General features: G+C 40.1%; 1 protein-coding gene across 1 annotated transcript in view; it reads left to right on the forward strand.

Annotated features, from left to right (window-relative positions):
• The window catches only part of HDAC9 (histone deacetylase 9), a 684467-nt gene that overhangs the window by 411298 nt on the left and 250497 nt on the right, over positions 1–22672 (forward strand). The window contains 2 exon segments of the mRNA XM_030550719.1: positions 6438–6566; positions 11618–11733. Of these exon segments, the coding sequence (XP_030406579.1) occupies positions 6438–6566; positions 11618–11733 (245 nt within the window).

Genomic DNA, 22672 nt, shown 5'->3' on the forward strand with positions numbered 1-22672 from the left:
CCTTTCTTCCTCTAGGACCCAAAACTTCAGCTCTGCAGAGCTACCTGCCTCTCCCAAGGAACTAGAGCACTCTTGCTGTTGCTCTCAGCTGACCTCCTGAGTTGCCTATAATTCTCATGTCCTGGTTTAAATTAAAAATCAGGTGTTGCTTGATTTCTTGATGTAGCCCATTTAGAGTAGATTGGAGAAGTAATATCGAATGAGGTCCTTATGGTCAGCATTTCAGTAGACACTAAGCAAACTGATAGCAGTGGGATGCTAAACTGCCAACATTACTGAAATGGCCCATAACATTTTAGATCTGAACACACACTGCAAATGAGAGTTGCATGTGCAGAATGATTCTCCAGTGCATTGACACTCCACCAACTGTCTACTGCCAACCTTTTCTTTTTGCTTCCTTTTATCCAAAGCACATTTGTATGATACATTTTCCCTTCCTTAAATTGGGGAAATACCAGCAACACTAGCACAAAGGGCTAGATCCACAAATGGAGTTAGGTGTTGCAACTCCTACCTGCCCTTCTGCCCAGTAGAATTCACAGCCCCAAACTGGGTGCCAAGGCTCCATGCATTGTATGGGAAGAGTTAGGCACCTAAGAAAGGGATTCACAGAAGCCAGCAAGGAAGCCACCTAAACTAGTCAGGAATGTGGGAGATCTGTTTCAGAATCCCTGCTCTGGAGCAGGGACTTGAATTCAGGGCCTGCCACTTCCCAGGAGAGTGCCCAAATCACCAGGCTGTTGGGTATTCAGAGATGAGTCTCTCAATCTCTCTTGTTGAAGCTGTTCCACTTTATATAAATAATTAAATATCCCCAGTAGTTAGGGGAACTCATCTGGGATGTGAGAAAGGCAAGTTCAAGGCATTGCTCCAATGAATAGCTAATTATTTATACCAAGTGGAACAGCTTAAAAGGGAGAGATTGAGAAACTCACCCTAAAATATTCACTAGAATGGTCATTAGGACACACTTGAGATCTGGGTTCAAATTCCTGCTCCAAATCAGAGTTCAGATCTAGGGTGGGAGTTCAGATCTAGGTTCTCACAGCCCAGGGTTGTACTCTAACCACTGAGCTGTTAGGTATAATGGGAAATACACAGCCAGCCCCACAAAGTCTCATACCCATCTGTCTTTTGTGAGGGTTAAGTGGGGCTCAGAGCATTCCTACCAGACTGGGCCCTGCATGTGAGACAGGCATGGGAATACCTAGTTTGAGAACCCTCCCATCGCTTAGGAATGAGCTAGGCACCGAATGACTCAGCAGTGTCTGAAATTAGGTGGTTTTGCACATCCTACTTGCAGAAACTTAGGTGCCTAGGGGACTTTAATGGCAGAAATTTAGGCACCCACAGGCTAGGCAGCAAGATAGTGAAGGTTTTGTGAATACCAGGGGCACCTAAATGTTGACATTAGGTGCCTAAAGAGGCATGTAGGCATCTAAGTCCCTTTCTGGATCTAGCTCAAAGTGCTGTGCTGACTGGCAATGCAAAAGCTTGATGGAGCTGAGAACCAGATGCAAATTTCTTCACAAGCTATGAGCTAGATTCATCTCTGGTTTATGCTGGCTTCTTAACGTAATCCCACTTCTGCATCTGCCACCAGGGATGCTATGGAGTCTCTAAGAGAAACTTAAGTTGTCCTATCCCTGTATACTTTCCCCAATGAAGGGCAGTTGTGGAAACACCTCCTGCCCTGATTTAGGGATGCATCCTCCTTGGCTTGTAAGGGACTGCTGGTTCAGGAAGGTGGAATTTGCGCCATCCTGTACCAGCCAGGCTGAATCTAGCTGTAGACCTTACTTAATGGGACTACTCATGTGCTTAAAGTTAGGCACATGCTTAAATACCATGCTGAATCAGGGTCTTAATGTGTCAGTGAAGCACTATATGGAGTCATAAAGATCTTTTTTGATTGATAATGAAGCATAACAAAGGTTACTTCTAAGAACCAATAGTAAAACCATCATACCACATACTCATTTAAACCTACTAGTGAATAATTTTAATACTTCTTTAGCATCTTTATCCAAGGATCTCCAAGCACTTTATAAACATTAATTAAATAAAGGGACAATGAAATGTTAAAAATTATATAGTATATTTTTGAAAAATCCTTATATGAATTACTAATAAAAAAGCTTGAATATCAGAAGTGAAATAATGTAAACATATAATTTACTTTTCCCTATTTTTGCTTTTAGTTTACTTGTTTGCATTTCACCCAGTTTAAACAATGAAAATTTTAATTCTATAAATCATTTATATTAATATTGAACTGTGATAAACCTTTTTTAAGAACAAAACCTGTATTTGGAGTCTAAACTACCTGAAAGTATCTCTTTAATGCTTTCAAAACAGTTGATGGGTGCCTTTTGTTACAATCGTTTGATACCAGAATAAACTGAGACCTGTAGAGATTGTGGATGAAATCCTTACCTGTTGAAATCAATGAGCATTTTGTCATGACTTCAGCAGGGCTAGGATTTTACCCTGTGGACTTCTCCAAGGTAACCGACCAAATTGATATCTCAGCCAGGATTAGAACCCAGGACTGTTTCCTCAACCCTATACTCTAACCATCAGCCCTGTATTAAGATCTGAGTTTTCACCTCTTATCATCAAGGGTCCTGTCTGGCATAGTGCTCTGTTTTCTACATTTCACAAGGGATATTCAAGAATGTCTGTTTTTGAACATTATACTCTTTAAAGCTTAAATTTTTATCTTTTATTTGGAATATTAAAAAACTGGGTTGTTTTCTTCCTCTTCATTTGAAAATGTATTGTTTTCATTTAAATAATGAGATTCCTCTTTTATGTTAGGGTTCTCTTCTTGGCTGGTGCATAAACTCAGATATCCATATAAAAGAGTGCCTTCTCTGTTTATGTGATTGATTGAAATGCAGAGTGTGATAGCAACATAGTTAAAAATAGAAAGGCAATCAGTGTGACTGGGCATGAAATACATTCCTATGCAAGTGGAACTTCTCCCCAGTGAATGCTGAAGAGCTCTTTCTCTGGACCCAGAGGATTTACATCACATTAGTCAGTCACTGATATGGAAATTTTCTTCTGCAGCTTGGGAGTTTGGAGAATTATAAATAGAATAAACCCTAACCGCAAACTGAGACAGCACAATATATGAGTTACTTTACTTCCAAATGCATTCATAACTACATTAGATTCATGGTCTGAGCACACATCGATATGTTCCTGGTACACCAATGTAATCTTATCATACATTGTAAGTTGACAGTTCTGTATCAAAACTGTATCTCTCTAAAGAAATAAATCACATGGATGAGTCATATAGAAGAATCATAGAATCATGGAATATCAGTATTGGAAGGCACCTCAGGAGGTCATCCAGTCCAACCCCCTGGGACCAATCCTCAACTAAATCATCCCAGCCAGGGCTTTGTCAAGCCTGACCTTAAAAACCTCTAACGAAGGAGATTCCACCACCTCCCTAGGTAACCCATTCCAGTGCTTCACCACCCTCCTTGTGAAAAAGTTTTTCCTAATATCCAACCAAATCCCCCCTCACTGCAACTTGAGACCATTACTTCTTGTTCTGTCATCTGCTACCACTGAGAACAGTCTAGAGCCATCCTCTTTGGAACCCCCTTTCAGGTAGTTGAAAGCAGCTATCAAATCCCACCCCCTTCTCTTCTGCAGACTAAACAATCCCAGTTCCCTCAGCCTTTTCTCATAAGTCATGTGCTCCAGCCCCCGTAATCATTTTTGTTGCCCTCTGCTGAACTCTTTCCAGTTTTTCCACATCCTTCTTGTAGTGTGGAGCCCAAAATTGGACACAGTACTCCAGATGAGGCCTCACCAATGTCGAATAGAGGGGAATGATCACATCTCTCGATCTGCTGGCAGTGTCCCTATTTATACAGCCCAAAATGCCACTAGCCTTCTTGGCAACAAGGGTACACTTTTGACTCATATACAGCTTCTCATCCACTGTAACCCCTAGGTCCTTTTCTGAAGAACTGCTGCCTAGCCATTCGGTCCCTAGTCTGTAGCAGTGCATAGGATTCTTCCATCTTAAGTGAGGAACTCTGAATTTGCCCTTGTTGAACCTCATCAGATTTCTTTTGGCCCAATCCTCTAACTTATCTAGGTCCCCCTGTATCCTATCCCTACCCTCCAGCGTATCTACCACTCCTCCCAGTTTAGTGTCAAACTTGCTGAGGGTGCAGTCCACACCATCCTCTAGATCATTAAGATATTGAACAAAACTGGCCCCAGGACCAACCCTTGGGCACTCCACTTGATACCAGCTGCCAACTAGATATGGAGCCATTGATCACTAATATAGTGACTGATAAAGTGTAAAATCAAAGTTAAATTTAAAGTTTTCCTCAAAGATTTCTAGTTTTGTATCAGGGTGTTATATAGTTCCTCTGAAAGCAGCACAAACAGTAGACCACACAGGAGGCAGTGTTCTCTCAGGAACTATTTAGCATCATGAGAAAAGGCATGACAAAGGTTGGCTAGAGACTTTGCAAATCCAACCAGTCCTGAGTTCACTAAACATTTTGTACGACTCTTTGAGCAGGCTAAATATAATAAGGTATTGGCATCCCCATTGATCTATCTCAGGCATTTCAAATGTGCTAATCACTGTAGAAGCTAATGGAACAACAGGAAACAGATGCATTCACAGTGCACATGAGAAGAGAGCTGAAACTCTAATGACTTCAGGGTAGCCAGGATTTCATCCCTTCTTTTCTTCCTCCATTTCTAACTCTGTTTGTGTGTGCATATGTGCACACACACACAGTAGAGAAAGCATGTGAGAGATAGGGTGTGCATGTGCGTGAGAGAGAAAGAGAGAACTTCCAACCCCTCTACATCTTAAGATGGGTTGATAAGCCAAGATGCATGGCCAGACAATAAAACATAAACAAATTCTACCCTAAATGTACCTGCCAGGTGGCTGCACTAATCCTCAACAGTCTGTTTGATAAAGGCTTACTTAGAAGAGCAGATAAATGGGCACATGAAACATTTTTCTTATTAGAGATGCCACAAATTAATAAACACCACAAAACCCGGTCTCTAGCATTCATATTCAAAGACTGGGTCCATTTAGTAAAGGAAAAAGGTGGAAGAACTTGCCCAGAATGCATCAAGTATAATCCTAGGATTTCTGGAATTTGATCTTACTTCTTCCTTTTCAGACTGAGTTTATATTTTCATGTATAAATATTCTCAAGAGTACAGCAATACATGCAGTTGTTTCGGTGCAGTTATTCAGAAAAGGTTCAGGCTAAGAACTGCTGAAGGTTTCGGGCTCAGAACTGCACATTAAGAAACGTTCTCCTAATGGGCTTTGATATAAATTATATGCTTATAAGAAATCAAAAGGCCGCAGCAGAGGCTTCTTCCTATTTCTACCATCAGACAAAGTCTAAACCCAGAAGGGGATTCCCCACTATACTGTTACCAGTTTTCACCTACAGTAGGAATGTAGTAGAATAAAGCTTTCTTGGCCTCTGGATAATTTTAGTGATAAAACTGCATATTAATAACCCACATTTCTGCTGTTTGTTAACTGCTATAGAAAATTTTGTCTATCCTCATGCTGAGATACTTTTCTCTGTAGCACAGCTGGGATGAGAAAGAGAAATAGTAGGGATTTTGCTGAGGACTGGAAACAAAAATAAACTCAGTGGCTGACTAGTGAAATTTCTTTCTTTTTCTGCTTTAACATAACCACTGAAATGCCACTCATTATAAATAGCTTTGACAGTGTGGTAGGTCTTTACTCCATTGAATTAAAGAGAGGGAGAAGTATATGGGGAATCATATCTGTTTAGAGGCAATTTCAAAAGAACTTAAGGGTTTTAGGAGTACAGGTCTCACTGACTTTTAATGGGCTTTGTGCTGCTAAATCTCTCAAGTACTTTTGAACATCTCCCCCTAATACATGAGGTACATATATACGATTCAAGCAGAATAATATCCACAGAAAATTTTTTTTAAAAAAGAGAGATTCAGTGATTTTGCTTAGAAGAAAAAAAGTAAATAAAAATAATGTGTTCCCTCTTACTTTCTCTGCTGTCTCCTACCGGTGGCTCAGGGCTAGGATAAGGGATGGCTAAGGTGGCTTTCTAGAGTGACATAATTTCTGGGAAGAGCATATTTTAAGCTGCTCCTTCCCCCTCTGGTCTGCTCAGAATTTAGGTCCTATCTTAGGTATGAAGTGGTAACAGTAGTTGGAGCAACAGCTTTGCAACTGCCTCAGTCCCATTCACCATCTTACGGTTGGGGCCATTTTAGGGTGCTGAGGAGCTGTAATTAAATTGCTCTCTCTTCTCTGATCACCTGGGGGCTGAGGGAGGGGTACTTGAAGGAGTGGAAGCACTCTTTGGTGAAATGGCTTTTTAATTTTAAATTCTCCATTTTCTTCTCTTAATTCCCAGCCTCGGAGCCCAACTTGAAGGTGCGTTCTAGGTTAAAACAGAAGGTGACAGAAAGGAGAAGCAGCCCCTTACTCAGGCGGAAGGATGGAAATGTCAGTTCATTCAAGAAGAGACTGTTTGAAGTGACAGGTAATTAAGGACTGGAGCGATTCTGTCGAAACTACTATGCTAGTAGACTGCTTAGAAGACCTGAAAAATAGTTTACTGGAAACATAATTGTATATTGAACATATGTGTGGAGAGAGATTTCTCTGTCAGAAAAGCAACAATACTTAAGGTACAATTGCATACAATAATTTGCTTTTTTCACTTGTGAGAAGGGCACTGTCAACTTAAAAATCACACTTCCATCAGGACACTTTTTCTTACATATAATAATAAGTACAAAAACAAGGAACCCCTAGAATTGTTGGGATAAAAAGAGATAAGAAGGAAAAAGATTCTGTGTTGTTCCTGTTTGTTTCCTGTGTGGGTTGGTAGCACTTTGTGTGTAGTCAGTGTCACTGGTTCATTGCCGGGTTCTTGCATCACTCTCCTGTACTGCTCTGTGGAGAGTGTACAAGCTCTTCCTCAGGCTCTGTAAGAGGGTGTTTAGTAGTAGCAGCAGGAAAGCTGAAATGTAAACTGAAAAGACAGCTGTATGTACAGAGTGGAAGAGGAAGGAGGGAGGCAGGAGCAGTCCAAGCCCCACCCAAAAGACAGCAAGGGAACAGAAAAGCCCATATAATGCTTTAAAGAGATTTAAAAAATGCTATTTAAATACTGATATATACTATGTAAAGGTTGCACTATCAGAAAAATAGATTAAAATACTTAATATAAACAAAATTCCTGTCCCTTTAATTTGAGCAAGAAATGAATTAATAGCTGTCATCATACTCCCAGCCGAAAAGGGAATGCTAAACCCAGATTAATCTCTTCAGGAAAAGCAGACCTTTAGAAATGTAGATGATGAACAGTACATACATTTTAACAAATCTAAGCAGTAGTTTAAAAAACTTGCGAACAGCTCTGAAGCCAATACAATTTAAGGTCCTGATTCAGCAAAGTACTTAAGCACATGCTTAAATACTATTATCTTCAATGGGACTCAGAAACATACATAAATAATGTCTTGAATAAGTATTTTCTCTCAAACTAAAACAGGATAGAGCATTATTTGCAAAACTCTATGTGTGGGTGTTCACTTGTTCTTGGGATCTTCTAACCAAGAGGAGCGGAGCAAGATAACAGCATTCTAATTAATGCATGGGTAACAGAGACAGATTTAACTTATCTATAGTTGCTTGACTAAAGACTATGCAAAGCATACTCAAGTCTTGAGCACACATGGCCAATCATCCATTAAGTCAAAAGGAGGGCTCGTCCCTTGTTGCAACCTGAAGTAACCAGCTGCAGCTCTCCCCATTGTCAAATGCCAGCTGCATGCAGTCAGTGCTAGAATGATGGAGAAGTATCTGGCAGCTGGAAGGGATGCTCTGTTGGACTCTTGGCTCTCAGCAGCAGCCCCTAATGGAGGGAAGCAGGCAATACAGTGGCAGCCACTGAAGGAACTCTGGAGCTCAGTCACCAGAGGATGCTGCTAGAGACTGAATGGCCTTTATGGGACCTCTGAAGTGCAGGGACCCACAAACCATATGAAGCTTTCTGGACAGGAATGCAGGTGTCCGTAAACAACTCCACTGAAGTAATTGAAATTCCACCTGCTTTTTGGCTTGGTGTGTTTTCCCAGGGAACCGAGATATGCTGTGTGAGAGGGCTTGTACTTTTTTTTTTTTAAATGTTCTGTAATACTCAATAGCCCTCAGTGGCAATATTATGTCTTATGTATCTGCCAGCTTAGTTTGTAGTGGGGTGATCTGACAGCTTCGTTTCTTTTGGAGTGTGCAGGCTAGAAATTCAAGCTAAGTCTTTGGGATATCTTTCCCTGTGTTAGGCTTTCTCTGAAGTGAGAGATCTCCCAGGGCTTAAAGAAATGTCTGAACATTTTGAACAAGATGGGCAAAATAAGAAATATCATCTTGATGATCTTTCCAAACACGGTGGAGGACACCTGGTTCCTTAGAAGTGTTGCTTGGATTAACAGTTTTTATGAGTGAGATCTGATGTTTTCAAAAGAACTAACTTGAAATGAGGGTAACTCGTCACAACCTTTTTGAAATCATGTTTGACCACTCTTTCTGGTTCCCTTTGTTTGAAAATGTCAGCCTTAATTGGTTTTGATTTTAAGAACTCACTGAGGTATTATGTGACTTGAAGTATTTACCGACCTGTTTAAATATTCATAGCACATTTTTCAGACATAGCAGATGGTGCTGCTAGTAATTAGAAGGGATTTTTTAGCAGTTATAACATAAAAGTTTTGCACTTTAGGGAGAAAGGTTGCAGAGAAGAAAAAAATGTAAATTGAAATATTTTAGGTTAATTAAAATTGGTTTTGAGTTCCTTTCCACACATTTGAACTACGTAAATGAAGAGGCAAATTATCTTTGGATAATAGTGTATACTTTTGCATATTATGTATGCTCATAAAGTGATTATATATGTTTAGTGTTAGTGTGCCATTATCGTATATGTTATCTTGCAAAATTAGGGCTAACTTTGCTTTGAATTGTCCCCTCTGCAAGCACATTGGAATCCAGACTCCTAAACATGCAGACTATAGGATGCTTTCAGGGCCTGTCCTATTAATCTGAATAGAACAGGAGAATCTACAATGTCTGGGCCTTATTCTGATGTCACTTGCTCTTGTTTGACACCAGTGCAACTCCACTGACTTCACTGGCATCACACCTGGATTACACTTGTTTCAGTGAGATGAGATTTAGGCCTTGTGTATATATCAGCACTTGATTACTGCTCAGCTGGTTATATATATATGCATCCATTAGTCAGGGAAGGGTTTAACTAAATCAGAACTGATTTTACAGAACTAAATCACTGATTTTACATCACCGTGTAGATATGACACAGTGTAAACAAATTACGGTAAGTTCCCTGTCCAATAAGTGCTGTTTTCAGAATAGCTCTTCACTGTGTTTGTTACAGACTATGGGATTGTGACATGGGTGCAAATGTAAAAGAAATCATTCTCCTGTTCCTAATCTCCAGTTAGCATCTCAATGCAGAGCTTTCCGTAACATTGCTATCTGACCAAGATATGCCCAATTAACTTCACAAACACTGGTGTTAAGTGTAATTGCTGAATTTGTTGGGGTATCTAAGGGTTGGCAGCTCATTGCTGATTCTCTCTTTACTGGCGCCTACATTTCTAGAGTGGCCCGTTCCTTTGTGATACATATATTTTCAAGTGAGGTTAAAAGTAAAACAATAATGACTGTAGTAAGAGAGCATTACCTATAGACATGGTTAAAGTACATGGCTGGGTGTTGGGACATTTCTATTCTAATCCTGACTCTGTCTCTGACTCATTATCAATGATCGCTTATATACCTGAAAATATATTCCCAGGACTCACTTTTTACAAGTTTGCCATTGACTTGGTTGTGAGTTTTTCCCCCATCATACTTTGCACATAGACCCTAATCGGCTAAAAGTACAGCTGATCAAACATTTTCTGAGCAAAGACATTTCCTGACCAGACCTATATTATTAGTTTATTGATGGGATAGTGAATTGCAGAAATGTACTCTAGCTGGGAGTAAGCAATGGTTCCTTTAAGTCACTAGCAAAACTTCCATTTTCTTCCTTGACAAGAGGAGGGGACCTAACCAGTGGCCGATTAATGATTTTGCCGCCCCTAGGTCCTGAAATAATTGCCGCTCCTGGCCCCACATTAATTTATTAAATGTCAGTATTTTCAATATCAACACCAATATTTTCACTTTTTACTTCACTACTACTTTCAACTATTTTTTCTGTCTCATTGTCGGCACTAATTGATACAACAAAGGAATCTATTTTGTGCATTTTTGTTATCATTTCATTTTCCCTTTCTTTCTTTTGTATAGCTTTTTTTTTTACCTGCTTACATTCTTCCAGTCATATTATTAACATTTAGGATTCTTGCAAGTATGTTTACTAAATGGCGTTGTGCCGTCATTGGTGGTTTCAATACTCGCTATGATTGGTAGAATCATAGCATCACTGATGCCGTGAATACAAAAATGCTGCTATTATAAATTTGTCACCCCTGCAAATTTGTCGGTCTGGATGATAATATGCTGCTGGACCTAACAAACTGACCCAAAAAAGAGAGCAGAGAATTGGTGATAGCCATAACTTGATAACTGGCTAATTAAATAAATGCTCTAAATTATCTTAATTTTCTTGAGATAGTTTGTATGAAAGATGTTCTATAAAATATTCTTATCTCTGCTAACACCATACTAATTTTAGTTATTTATATTCTTTCTGTACAAAAACTCTTGTCATCAATATAGGATTTATAGATGTGATGAAGATCAACTAGATCATCAAGTCCATTCCTTTACAAGTGCAGAATATCTTCCTATGGTATATATATCACTGATAGCAGATGTATCATTTCCTAAACTGATATTACATTTCATCTTAACCAAAACTCCTGGGAGTTTTTTCACCAAGCTGCGGTAAATTATAGCTCTCAAAATGCTATTTTAAGATTTTGTATGCTACAAACAGTCCCTCATACCTTGCTGACAGAGATGTATTGCAAATGGTGTATTGTTTTTTATTGGTTACTCATATAGAGGTTAGTTCACAACTGAATACTCTGGAGCCCTTCCCAAACAGCAAGGGAATGACAGTAGGCCTCATGAATTGATGATATGTTATCATGACCTTTGCAAGTCTACTGTTTCTGTCATTTTGATCTCTCACAGAGGCAGAAGAGTATGCAATAAAAAGTACTTCCTTTCCTTTTTCCTCATTAGGAGTTCTGTTTGCACATCTCTGCCTGCCACTGAGTAACTTGCCATCTTTGCAGGAAACTCAAGTAATAAATTCCCCCTTTGTGCAGAAGGGATCAAGAGGGGAAAAGAATGAAACTATCTATCTTTTTAAGGTTGCAAACAAATTGGGACTGAGAGAAAATCCTTAAGACAGAAAAAGTCTATTCATACAGGAAAACTATTCTTCAACAAAAGAAAGACTGTGCCATAAGCAATATATTGTTCATCATAATCGCAGCTGGATTTCTGTGTTGCTTATAAATTCATGTGTGCTTAATCTTTTTTCAGAGGCGTCAGTTAGTAGCAGTTCTCCAGGAACAGGGCCCAGTTCACCAAGCAACGGCCCTGCTGGAAGTGTGACAGAAAATGAAAGCTCACTTTTGCCATCTAATTCTCAAGCTGAGGTAAGAATAATACACTCAGTCCCTTTATTGACCAGGTAATTGCTTAGCTTTTTAGAGCTGGAAAGATTCCAAACAGCACTTTAAAGACCATAGTTGCTTTCTGATTTCCTTCCTTCACCTGGAAGTCACAGTAACTGTGTGTGAAAGAGAAACTGGCTTGTATTTCAGATGGCAGTGGAAACTGGTCTATGGAAGAGATATGATGGTGCTGAGATACATTGTGGAATGACTGTTTTGATATATAGTAATGATATAATGGGATCTTAGAAATAATGAAATTGCATGAAATAACACTAGCATTTCTAAATATTAACATAAATTACTGATCCAGGATACTGCAAAGTACTTTGCTTTGGAATTTTATTTGGAGCAAATGATACTCCACCAAAATGCTTTATGATCCCACACACGTGTAAATGTAGGGCTAGATTTTACCTGCCTTAGGGCTTGTCTACGCATGGAGTTATTCCTGATTGACTATCTCTGATTAACTCCATGTGTGTACAGTCTGGAATAATTCCATGTGTAGACAAACCCTCACTCATGCTGAGTAGTACCTTGCTCTGTAAGTAGTCTGTTACAGTTTATGCTGTCTCAGGTCCAGCCCATTCCTGTTCTGAGTTCCAGCCTGGAACAGAGGAATTCTGGAAGTTGTAGTTCCCTGAGGGACAAGGGAACTCTAGGCTTGTACAAAATATGCTCGGAAAGGCGCCAGGGATATAAAAGATCTCCTTTTTGCTTGCTGTGCAGGGTACAGCTAGTTGGGGAGGTTCTTCAGTGACCAGGTTTTGAAGACCAGTGGTGGTACACTGAGAAGAGGAGTAAAAGGGGCCCAGGGGAGCCATACTGTAGAATACAGGGAAAGGGGTCGTGGGGGCAAGACAAATGTAGGAGGCGGCTTTGAGGGGAAAGTGAAGCAGTGGGCAGTGGAGTGGGCAGTCACCTTCCCTCTTGGGGTTTCTAGGGCCAAAGCATGAGCTCCCCTGTGGCACTGAGGTGTCAGCTAGAGGGGCATGGTTATACTCCTCAAAGAGAGGAGGATTACACAGACCCTAAAAGAGGGCTAGGCCCAGAGTTACAGGCTTGTATTGTGGACTTCTTGTTTTGCTTACACAGTAGGATAGGATCATTTCGGTTTAGCCAAAGGGCTAAACTCATTAAACAGTGAAAGGGAGGCTCTGAGGAAACTGAGGCAGCAGCTGTACCTGTGGCGGAATGGCGAGACACTGTTACATAATCCCACTGATGTCCATGGGAATGCTTATGATAAGACACTACTCACTGTCAGTAAAGTGGCACAGTGAAGCTATGATGGTTTCCAATGTAAACGCAAACCAGAGGAGTGAAGCATAGCTCACCAGAATTGTGAATAAAGAAATACAGCCTTACAATATGCACACCTCAAATGTACTGCATCTTGTTTAATGTGGGCAAACAATCGGAAAGCACAGATACATAACGTAAACTCCCCAAGTAATATATAGTCATTGACAACATTTACTGTTTTCGTATATATTTGTTTGTTCTCCTACAAGGAGGGAAGGGAGAGATAGCTCGGTGGTTTAAGCATTAGCCTGCTAAACCCAGGGTTGTGAATTTAATCCTTGAGGGGGCCATCTAGGGATCTGAGGCAAAAATCTGTCTGGGGATTGGTCCTGCTTTGAGCAGGGGGTTGGACTCAATGACCTCCCGAGGTCTCTTCTAACCCTGATATTCTATGATTCTATATGTTTCTCTGAGGTAATAAAACAATAAATCTGGTTTTTTTGTGGCAGGGTACTCCAGTAACTGAATTAGAAACAAAAACAAAAGAGAGATGCTGTAACACTGCTCTACAGCCAAAATGCTTCTGAAATAAATGTAGTCCAACTTTACTAATTTTGGGTCACTGAAAACGAAAATGATGCTTAAAATAGTTGATTGGCTCTAGTTTTCAAGGTATGCTATTGGGTCAGTATATACGACCCTTGACTTGGGAATGGCGGAGGATAAGTGAGTTATAAAGGGAAGGGATCTCAATTTAAATCAGAAATGACTAAAATACATCCGTGACTGGATCTATGAATAAATCTATGACTGGGTTTGGACAGTACTTGCTTTTGAGGCAAAACAATGAATTGATGCAATCTGAAGCTGGTATTGTGTCATACATGAGATGAATTGCATCATGTTATTCCTAGAAGTCATGTATGATGCAATCATAACGAAGCTTACATCACTCTGCTGAACAAATTGCCCTATATCAGCTCTAGAAATCATACAGTGTCGTGCTCTCTTATTTGTCAGTGTTTGATTTTGCAAAGGGACACATTTCTGTTTAGCCAAAGTGAGCAGAGATGCCTCGTACTTGTGTGAACAGCGCAGATAACTTCTGCTATGTTTATGGTGAAGTGACTTTTGCATCACAAAAGCGCAGTAGAACCACTATGGTTAAGAAAGCCTATCACCTTTCTTTTGGCTGCAAAATTGGAGATCAGGACAAGAGGTGGACCCCACACATATGCTGCAACATTTCTGCAACAAATCTTCGCCAGTGGTTGAACAGGAAAAGGAAATCTATGCCTTTTGCAGTGCCAATGATTTGGAGAGAGCCAACAGATCAGACCAGCAATTGTTACTTATGCATGGTGCCTTCAGTTGGGAAAGGTGTGTCAAAGAAGAAAAAGTGGACTGTGCATTATCCAAACATTCCATCAGCTATACGCCCAGTACCCCACGGAGAAGGACTGCCGGTTCCTGATGCACCAGAATCATTCTCACTTGAGTCAGACGAGGAAGAGGAAGAGGATGAAACTTCTGGTCCTGAACCATCAATGTCACAGGACCCACATTTTCTCCCATCCTCCTCCTCTGAACCACACCTCATAACACAAGGGGAACTGAATGACCTTGTCAGGGATTTGGAACTACCCAAGAGTAAGGCAGAGCTCTTGGGCTCCAGACTACAGCAGTGGAATCTCCTGGCAGGCTATCAGGGCAAATGGAGCCCATCAATGCTTGCAGACTATTGCTGGACAGTGACAAGAGATGCTTCATTTAATGAATACAAGAGACAAACCAAGAAGTGCCGAGTAGACACTGAATAGGGCTAAACTATGTACATAATAGCTTTTTGCCTTTTGTTTCATAATAAATTTTATTTATATAACCCTTTTGCTGATTTTTAAAGTGTTACATAAACAGGACAGGTGAAATATTATCATGTAAAGCAACCATAAACACACGAAAAGACCTAGGTTTACAATTTATGATTAAAACTCTACTATCTACACAATATACATAGACATAAAATGTAAAAGCTTAAATATCTTAGAAACAGTAGCCAATCAGTTGTTTTAATTGTCATATTTGAATTCAGCACATCAAAATACATAATAAATATCACATTTTATCTCTGAAGCAGACGACTTCTCAAAAATTGTAGACCAGTGTAATCTGTTGATAGCATAGCTGTGAAATAGCTTTATATCATAGTTTTAACTAGCTGGCCAGGTCTGAGTTTTGCTCTGTTAATTAAAGAGACATACTGCAAGAACATATATTTGAATGTATGTTTAGAAATTCCTTTTACGAGATAATGTATTTAGATTAATTTCAGATATGATACATACCACAACACATCCAGTAAGACATATTTGGTCGTAGCATCCCTCTAACTTCTGACAAATGTTTTAAAAATCAAAGAGCAGATTGCACGAGCTAGACACAAGGGCTAATAGCTTTATTAATGGAGCGAGAGCTCCCATAGATTCCATAATGTATATTAAACCTTTACTCTTTCCTCCACTCATAAGGCATCCTGAACTTTCTCCTTCTCCCTGTCGCCTGCCATCATGTCCCAGTCTCTATTACAAACAAAGGCCAAGAAGAGGAGGAGGAGACTTGCAGCTTAAGGTCCTGGAGCTAGGGGGCAATGTGCTTCCTGTGGATCTGCAGAGTGGAACCCCTGTCTAGCAGACCTGAGCAGGTCTGTTAGATTTCCACTGCAAAAGGTTAACATCTCCAGTAAGACACTATGGGGAGGGGAAATGGAGTTGGGGCACGAAAGGGTTGGTGCATATATCTGAGTATTGTGGTGGCCATGGACCTTTAGCTTCAAGGACCAGACAACATGTAAGAAATTGCAAAAGGGGCTCATTTTAAATTTCCTATATAAAAATTAGTAAATACTTTACCAAAAATAAATAAATAAAATTAATAATAATAATTATGGAAAATTCAATTGTCATCCAAAAAACAAAATTCACGGTGAAATAGAAGGATTTTAATCCTGTGTCAAATGTATATTGCAATGTAACCTTAATTATGGAGTCACTACTGACACCTCCAGGATGTGGTATTGACAGCCATGTGACAAATCGTATTTATCATCGACTGCCTTACCTGCACTCTGCCCACTAATCCATTTCCCCAGGACTGCTTTCAACATTGCAAATGTCTCAGGAATGTCAAGCACCAGCCGTTATTTAAAAAAAAAACTTTCTAAGGAAGTGGTTCCCTGTCCCTCAAAATGTGACTATTCTCCCTCCCGCCACCTCCAATTATGTTGGCCTAAGACCCAAATAGACAGTGATCACTCCAGATGAGTGTAGAGTCCAATATCTTGTTACCTGTCAGAACAAGAAACAGGAGCTCAATGCTATAGTATAGTGGAGTTTCCTAGTTTCCCCAGGGGGCCATCCAGCATATACTTCTAGCCCTGGAAAGGCTTGAGGGATTGGACAGAAATGTCCTGACATTTTTTATTTATAAACATTATTTTGTCATTTTTTAAATTATTTTGAATTTTAATCATTTTTCTCTCGCACTGAGCGTTGTGCAGTTTGGCAGAGGGTATTCAAGGCCCTTACTCAGCAAAGCACTTAAATCCAGGTTAACCTTAAGCATGTGAGTAGTCTAATTGATCTCTGATTGATTTGGGTGCTTAAAATTAAGCATGTGCTTAAGTGGTCTGCTGAATCAGGCCTCTAATGAACTGGCTTTAAAGGGATTTAAAAAAATAGCTTCCAGCGCACACACATGCACACACCACAGACCTTTGGAAAACCTAACTTGTGATAAGCCAAGTCCTGTCTCACTGCATTATTGAATAAGCTATTAGTTATCAGTTATTATTAAATGAAGGATGGTCTTGTGGCTAAAGCATAGGGCTGGTAGTCAGGAGTCCTATCCTCAGAGACATCATGTCTGACCTTGGGCAAATCACTCAGTCTCTCTGTGCCTCGTTTTCCCTGTATAATAATTCCGTAACATAACAAAGGTGTGAGGAGGCTTCGTTACTTTTTTTGTAAAGCTTTCTGAGATTTTTAGACGGAAGGCACAATAGAGCTATTAATTATTTATTATTTTCCTCCCTCATACAATATTTCTAATGCAGAAGCCAAAGGCAGTTTTTCTTATTATACACGTAAAAGGACATCTCATTCAATGCTAAGATTTGTATTGCATCCTATCTTCTGCAGCTAATGGCCAGAATCATAACTACTTTGATGGCCTAGCTTGCTGTTAATTGTTTTATATTATCTACTGATTAAACAAAAGAGCATGAGGAAATGTGCCTTACTAGAGTTTGGCCTAGTGGAGCTATTTCTCCAGGTCAGTGGCAGGACATTCACCTCAAAAACACTGGATTGGCTAGTTCAACCTCCAGCAGGGACTCTTCCCCATAATGAATTAATTGTGTGCATGAACTATGATCCAGAGGGCAGGTGGGTGACCTCTGCACACTGATTAGTAGCCTCTCTGTGGCACAAAGAAAACAAAATAGTTACATTGATGGCTAACATGTGGTTTTGCCTCATAGCCCTCTGTATGGGATTGTAAAGAAGTTCAGATTATGTATTGCAAGATATAAAAAAAGTTCAGTTCAGACCACAGGCTAGTCAGTATAGTGGGATTAAAACAGTGTATTTTCACCTTGGGAAACATAACTTCAAATAGTGGGGGGTATAGTGGGGGGGGGTATAGTGGGGGTGTTAATGCTATATTAGATGGAAAATCATATGGAATTAGATACTACAGCTACTTGAATACTTTACCATTAATGCTAACACCACAAAATACAAAAGAGAATAATGATGCTTCTTTGGGCTTATTTACGTTTGGTACTCTGAATATTCGAGCTCCTAAACACTTGTTCATATCATTAAACCACCACAGACATAGATTACAATCAGGTAGTCTCCTTAGCGGATGTGGAACTTGCAAAGCCAATTTGCGGCAGCTTCATCAGTGAAGAGCAGAGCCCTCTGACCGCAATCAAATCTGGTCAGTCTGGTGTGATGGGCAGTCTCTGTTCAGGAGAGGTTTGGGAAGACTGCAGCTCTAGCACCATTAGGACTGTATTATGTGCATTAATAGAACACTACATTGCAAAATCATCTTCCCTTGCTATGCCAGGCAACACTGGTATTAGTCTCTTACTATCATGAGCACTGAAATGAGCCTAAAAAGCTATTTTAAAAGCTGAGCTGTATGTGCTGGAGCCACTCACTCAGCTCTTTGGCAGAACTCTTGGAAGCTGAAACCACTGGCTTCCATTTCTGGCTCCAGTCAGAGACTTCTTTACCTCACTGGTTACTTGATTGTTAATATTGTGGTCCTGTGGGCGCAAACATTTTTCCATAGATCTCAACATCAGTATATTTTGATTTTATTTGATAGTTTATTAGTAACCAAAGAGCTGAATATTTCTTCTGTAGTTGAACATTAGCTACCAGCTCTCAAATGGTATTTATCTAATCAATTTTTTGTCAGACACACAAAGTACAGAGGTTTCTAATAATAGGTTGTGTTCTAAAATCATGCAAAATGCCACTTGTTTTGCCGTAACCCTGCATGACTCACTCTGCTGTTGTTTCCTAATAGTTATTGTGACATTTGCAGTAAGTGTTGTATTCACATCTGAGTGGGCGTATGGCCGTGGTATTCATGGCGGCAAATGAACACTTCTCGCTGGGGAAAAACAGGTTGCGATGGCAGAGGAATCATTTACCAGTAAAAATCTGAGTCAGTACTGTAAATGATCACACTTTAGTTACTAGAGCAATATCAATAATGAAATTTTGATTCTTTTAAAACATTTCTGCCTTAATCATTTAAATATCAGTCTCTTAAGTGTCTTACCCCACAGTAGGCAGTGTGGTAACCATTTATTTAAATTTTCTGAAAGCACAGAAGAGCACTGTGAGTAAGAAACCTTGCAGATAATCCCTTGCTATCAGTTTCTCCAATAGTGATTTCAGTAACCAGTCTGTTAAAAGACTTTCTGTCAGTATATGAGCCTTAAAAGTTAAACTTATAATTGCGCCTTATAAATAAAAGTTGTTTTTATTAGACGCAGGTTTTGCCTCTGATGGTTCAGGGTTCACTGTGGTAACAATTTATCTGTTGGAGCAAACCATATACTTTCAAATGACATGCTGTGCATGGCTAAATCCTGCCTGCCTTCCCCATGCCAGGATTTCCTATGGCTTTATTGGGACAGTTTGCCTCAATAAGGGCTTGGCTACACTAGAGAGTTGCAGCGCTGGTGAGGGGGTTACAGCGCTGCAACTTAGGATGTGGCCACACTTGCAAAGCACGGCCAGCGCTGCAATTCCCTGGTTGCAGCGCTGGCTGTACACCCGGTCGAGCCTCGAGTGTAGGGATTCCAGCGCTGGTGATCCAGCGCTGGTCAGCAAGTGTGGACGCCCACCAGCGCTTTTATTGACCTCCGGGGTATAAGGAGGTATCCCAGAATTCCTGTCCACAACAAACCGGAAGAAAGGGAGAGCTCGGAGTTCAGCCAAACTGCTTATTTAAAAAACAAACACAGCTCCTGTTTGCTGAGTGAGCTGAGGCAGGCAGGGGAATTACTTTGGAATGTTCACAGCTGTTTGCTTGAAGAGAGAAACAGCACACTCACACGGCAGGGGGAGAGGGGGAAGTCCGTGTTCAGCAGTTGCTGATCTGGTCTGACGGGTATTTAGCAGTACATAATTTGCATTTAGTGAATGAGAGAGGAGTGGGGGAAGGGAGTTAGAACTTTTAAAATGATTGAAGGTAGGCACAGTCCTTAGAACTTGCAAGGCAGGGAGCTGAGAACAGTGTCAACTCCAAAAATCCATTCTGTCTGTCTCCTCCACGCTCCCTGTCACATTCCACCCCACCCCCCTCTTTTGAAAAGCACGTTGCAGCCACTTGAATGCTGGGATAGCTGCCCACAATGCACCACTCCCAACAGCGCTGCAAGTGCTGCAAATGTGGCCACACTGCAGCGCTGGTAGCTGTCAGTGTGGCCACACTGCAGCGCTGGCCCTACACAGCTGTACGAACACAGTTGTAACTACCAGCGCTGCAAAACTGTAAGTGTAGCCATACCCTGAGGCACAATTCAAATGTAAGTGCTAACTCTAAGCACAGAGAGGGCTTGATCCAAAGCCCAGTGAAGTCCCATTCATCTCAATGGGCGTTGATTCAGGCCCATATAGAATCCACTTATATTTGGTGTACAGAACTTTTGGAAACTGGTATATTGAAGGTAATAGTAGAAACTAAACTGCCTTAATATATAGAGAACATAAATAAATGCACATGGTACAAATGTCTCTTAAACCCATCTTTCATAAAATTCGTTTATGAACCTCAGCTTTGAGGAGCACACTTAGTAGGTCTTCAAAACTTTTAAGTCTCTAGCCAGCATGATGAAATTGAAATTCAGTACAAACATGAAAAGGGAATCTACCTTATTTTTAGAACTAACCAAAATAATAGAAGTAGTTCTTACTGAGTGCCACTTATTCGGACTGTTCAAAGCAATGGTATCTTCAGACACTGTGTCTGCAACTTGGAAGATTTAAAGCCAAAAGAAAATATTCCCTTTTCCTCCACTGTGTGTGAGTGTGAGTGAGAGAGAGAGAGACAGAGGGAGAGCGGGAGAGAGAAGTTGATATTAGACAGTAAAACCAAACACTGCTACATCTAATTACTATACTTATATTTTAAGAATTAAGTGAACCTGACTGATTGTTTCTTTTAAAACACTAGCAAGCTGGGAATTCTGCCTCAGCAATGAATGCTGTGGGGGACAAGACTATGCCCCATTAGCTTAGGCTATGTCTACACTGGCAATTGAATGATAAAACTTTTGTCTTTCAGAGGTGTTAAATGCCTTCCCCGCCCTCCCCCCGAAAGACAATAGTTTTGCTGCAACAAGTGCCAGCATGAACAGCACAAATGCCGCTCATTGGGGGTGGACATTTTTTGTCGGCAGGAGAACCAACAAACAGCAGCTACACTGCACAACTTTTAGCAGTACAGCTGTGATGACACAGCTATGTCGCTTAAAGCTGTGTAGTGTAGATAAAGCTTTAGTAAATTGTCACTAGTGTAACACTTTAAGTTGCCCAAAGACACACATAGGCCCTGATGCCACAGTAACCTCCATGCAGGTGGCCCCCCAAGTCAGCATAAAGCTCGTTTCAGGATAGGGGTGTTAATATGGGCTTAATCAGAGGGTTATTGTAAAACAAATACCAGTTGATTATTAAAAGAAAGTGACTGTGTTGTAGAGGCACATTCATGCTGTTAAATTTCAGTGCCAATGTTATTAATAATCAATTGGTTTTTTTTAACACAGCTGTCTTATTACATATGCTTAATGGAACAGATTAGGGGAGATTCAGTTTTAACAGTTGTGGCATTACCTTTTAGTTGCTTGACTTATTCCTTACATTCTATCATTTGACTCTTGTTCCTCAATGCACACCTTGGAATTTAACAGTGGCATATCATAAAACCAAAAAGGAAACATGTATATTTTTTAAATGCAGCACCACATAGATGCTGCAACCAGTACAAGTCTGATGATGTCCTAAAAAGAGGATTATATGTTTACAGCATGTCTTTTGGTAAGACATTTATAGCATTTCACAATAGACTTTTGTATTTTGGACATACTTCATTTTAACAATGTACATATTTGGATGTTATCAAGCAAGTACAATTTAATGGGAAATTAATGTAATATACAAATGAAGCAGTTTCTTTACACTTGCATTCCATGTAGCCCACATCTCTTCTCTCTTTCGTATATTATCTTCTAGCATTCCCAAGATACCAACAGAAAGTTACACATAGAGACTTCTACTGTTATTGTCTCAGTGATAGGTCTTATTTCCAAACAAACTATATGAGGAAGGTTATGTTTTGGAATAACATCCTGTGTTTTTGTGCAGCACCAGTTTTCAGTGACAGTCTGAAGTTGCATTGTATTAGCATAAGGTATTTTCCAAAGTTAATTGATATCCCAGGTTTGTCCAGGGGAAAATCTACTGCTCCCCACAACATGCTTGACAAGTTATTATATTTACTTTAGTCAAAACCCGAGTGTGCAGTATCCCTCTTGGAGGTGGTCTATTATTGGAGCCCCATATGCTTTTTGTTTGGGAAGAAAGCAGTCACTGTGTCATACTGTTACACAGGGTATTCTTTTTCAGGGATGTTGTTCCCTTGGGGACCATATCATGCCAGAGTTCCTAAGCCTAATAAGACCTTTGTAGCTCTTATTGTGTAAAAGTTCTGGGAGGGAAGCAAGAGTTAAACAGAAAATGTAATTCAAGCAACTATACTAGACCACATGTTGAAAAACATGACCGTTAAAGCAGAATGCAGAGGCTTCAAAAAGATTCCTCTTGCAGTAAGTATGTGATAATGTAATCTCTTTTTACTTCTTTCCACCGAATCTAAAATGGGTGCTTATGGGGGATCTTCTCAGAATACCTGTTTCTCTGTGCAGGGCCGTTTAAAAAATCATATCAGAAATTATATGTCCTCTTCATAAATTGTTATATCATATGGTTTCAAAACAAGTATGGGGACTATCCAGCAAGGTGTTGAAACTGGAGAGAGTTAAGGAGGCTAAGCACTTCACAGGGCAGCTCAGCACCCAACAGGAATG

Source organism: Gopherus evgoodei, chromosome 2, assembly GCF_007399415.2.
Source record: "Gopherus evgoodei ecotype Sinaloan lineage chromosome 2, rGopEvg1_v1.p, whole genome shotgun sequence".
NCBI classification, from domain to species: Eukaryota; Metazoa; Chordata; order Testudines; family Testudinidae; genus Gopherus; species Gopherus evgoodei.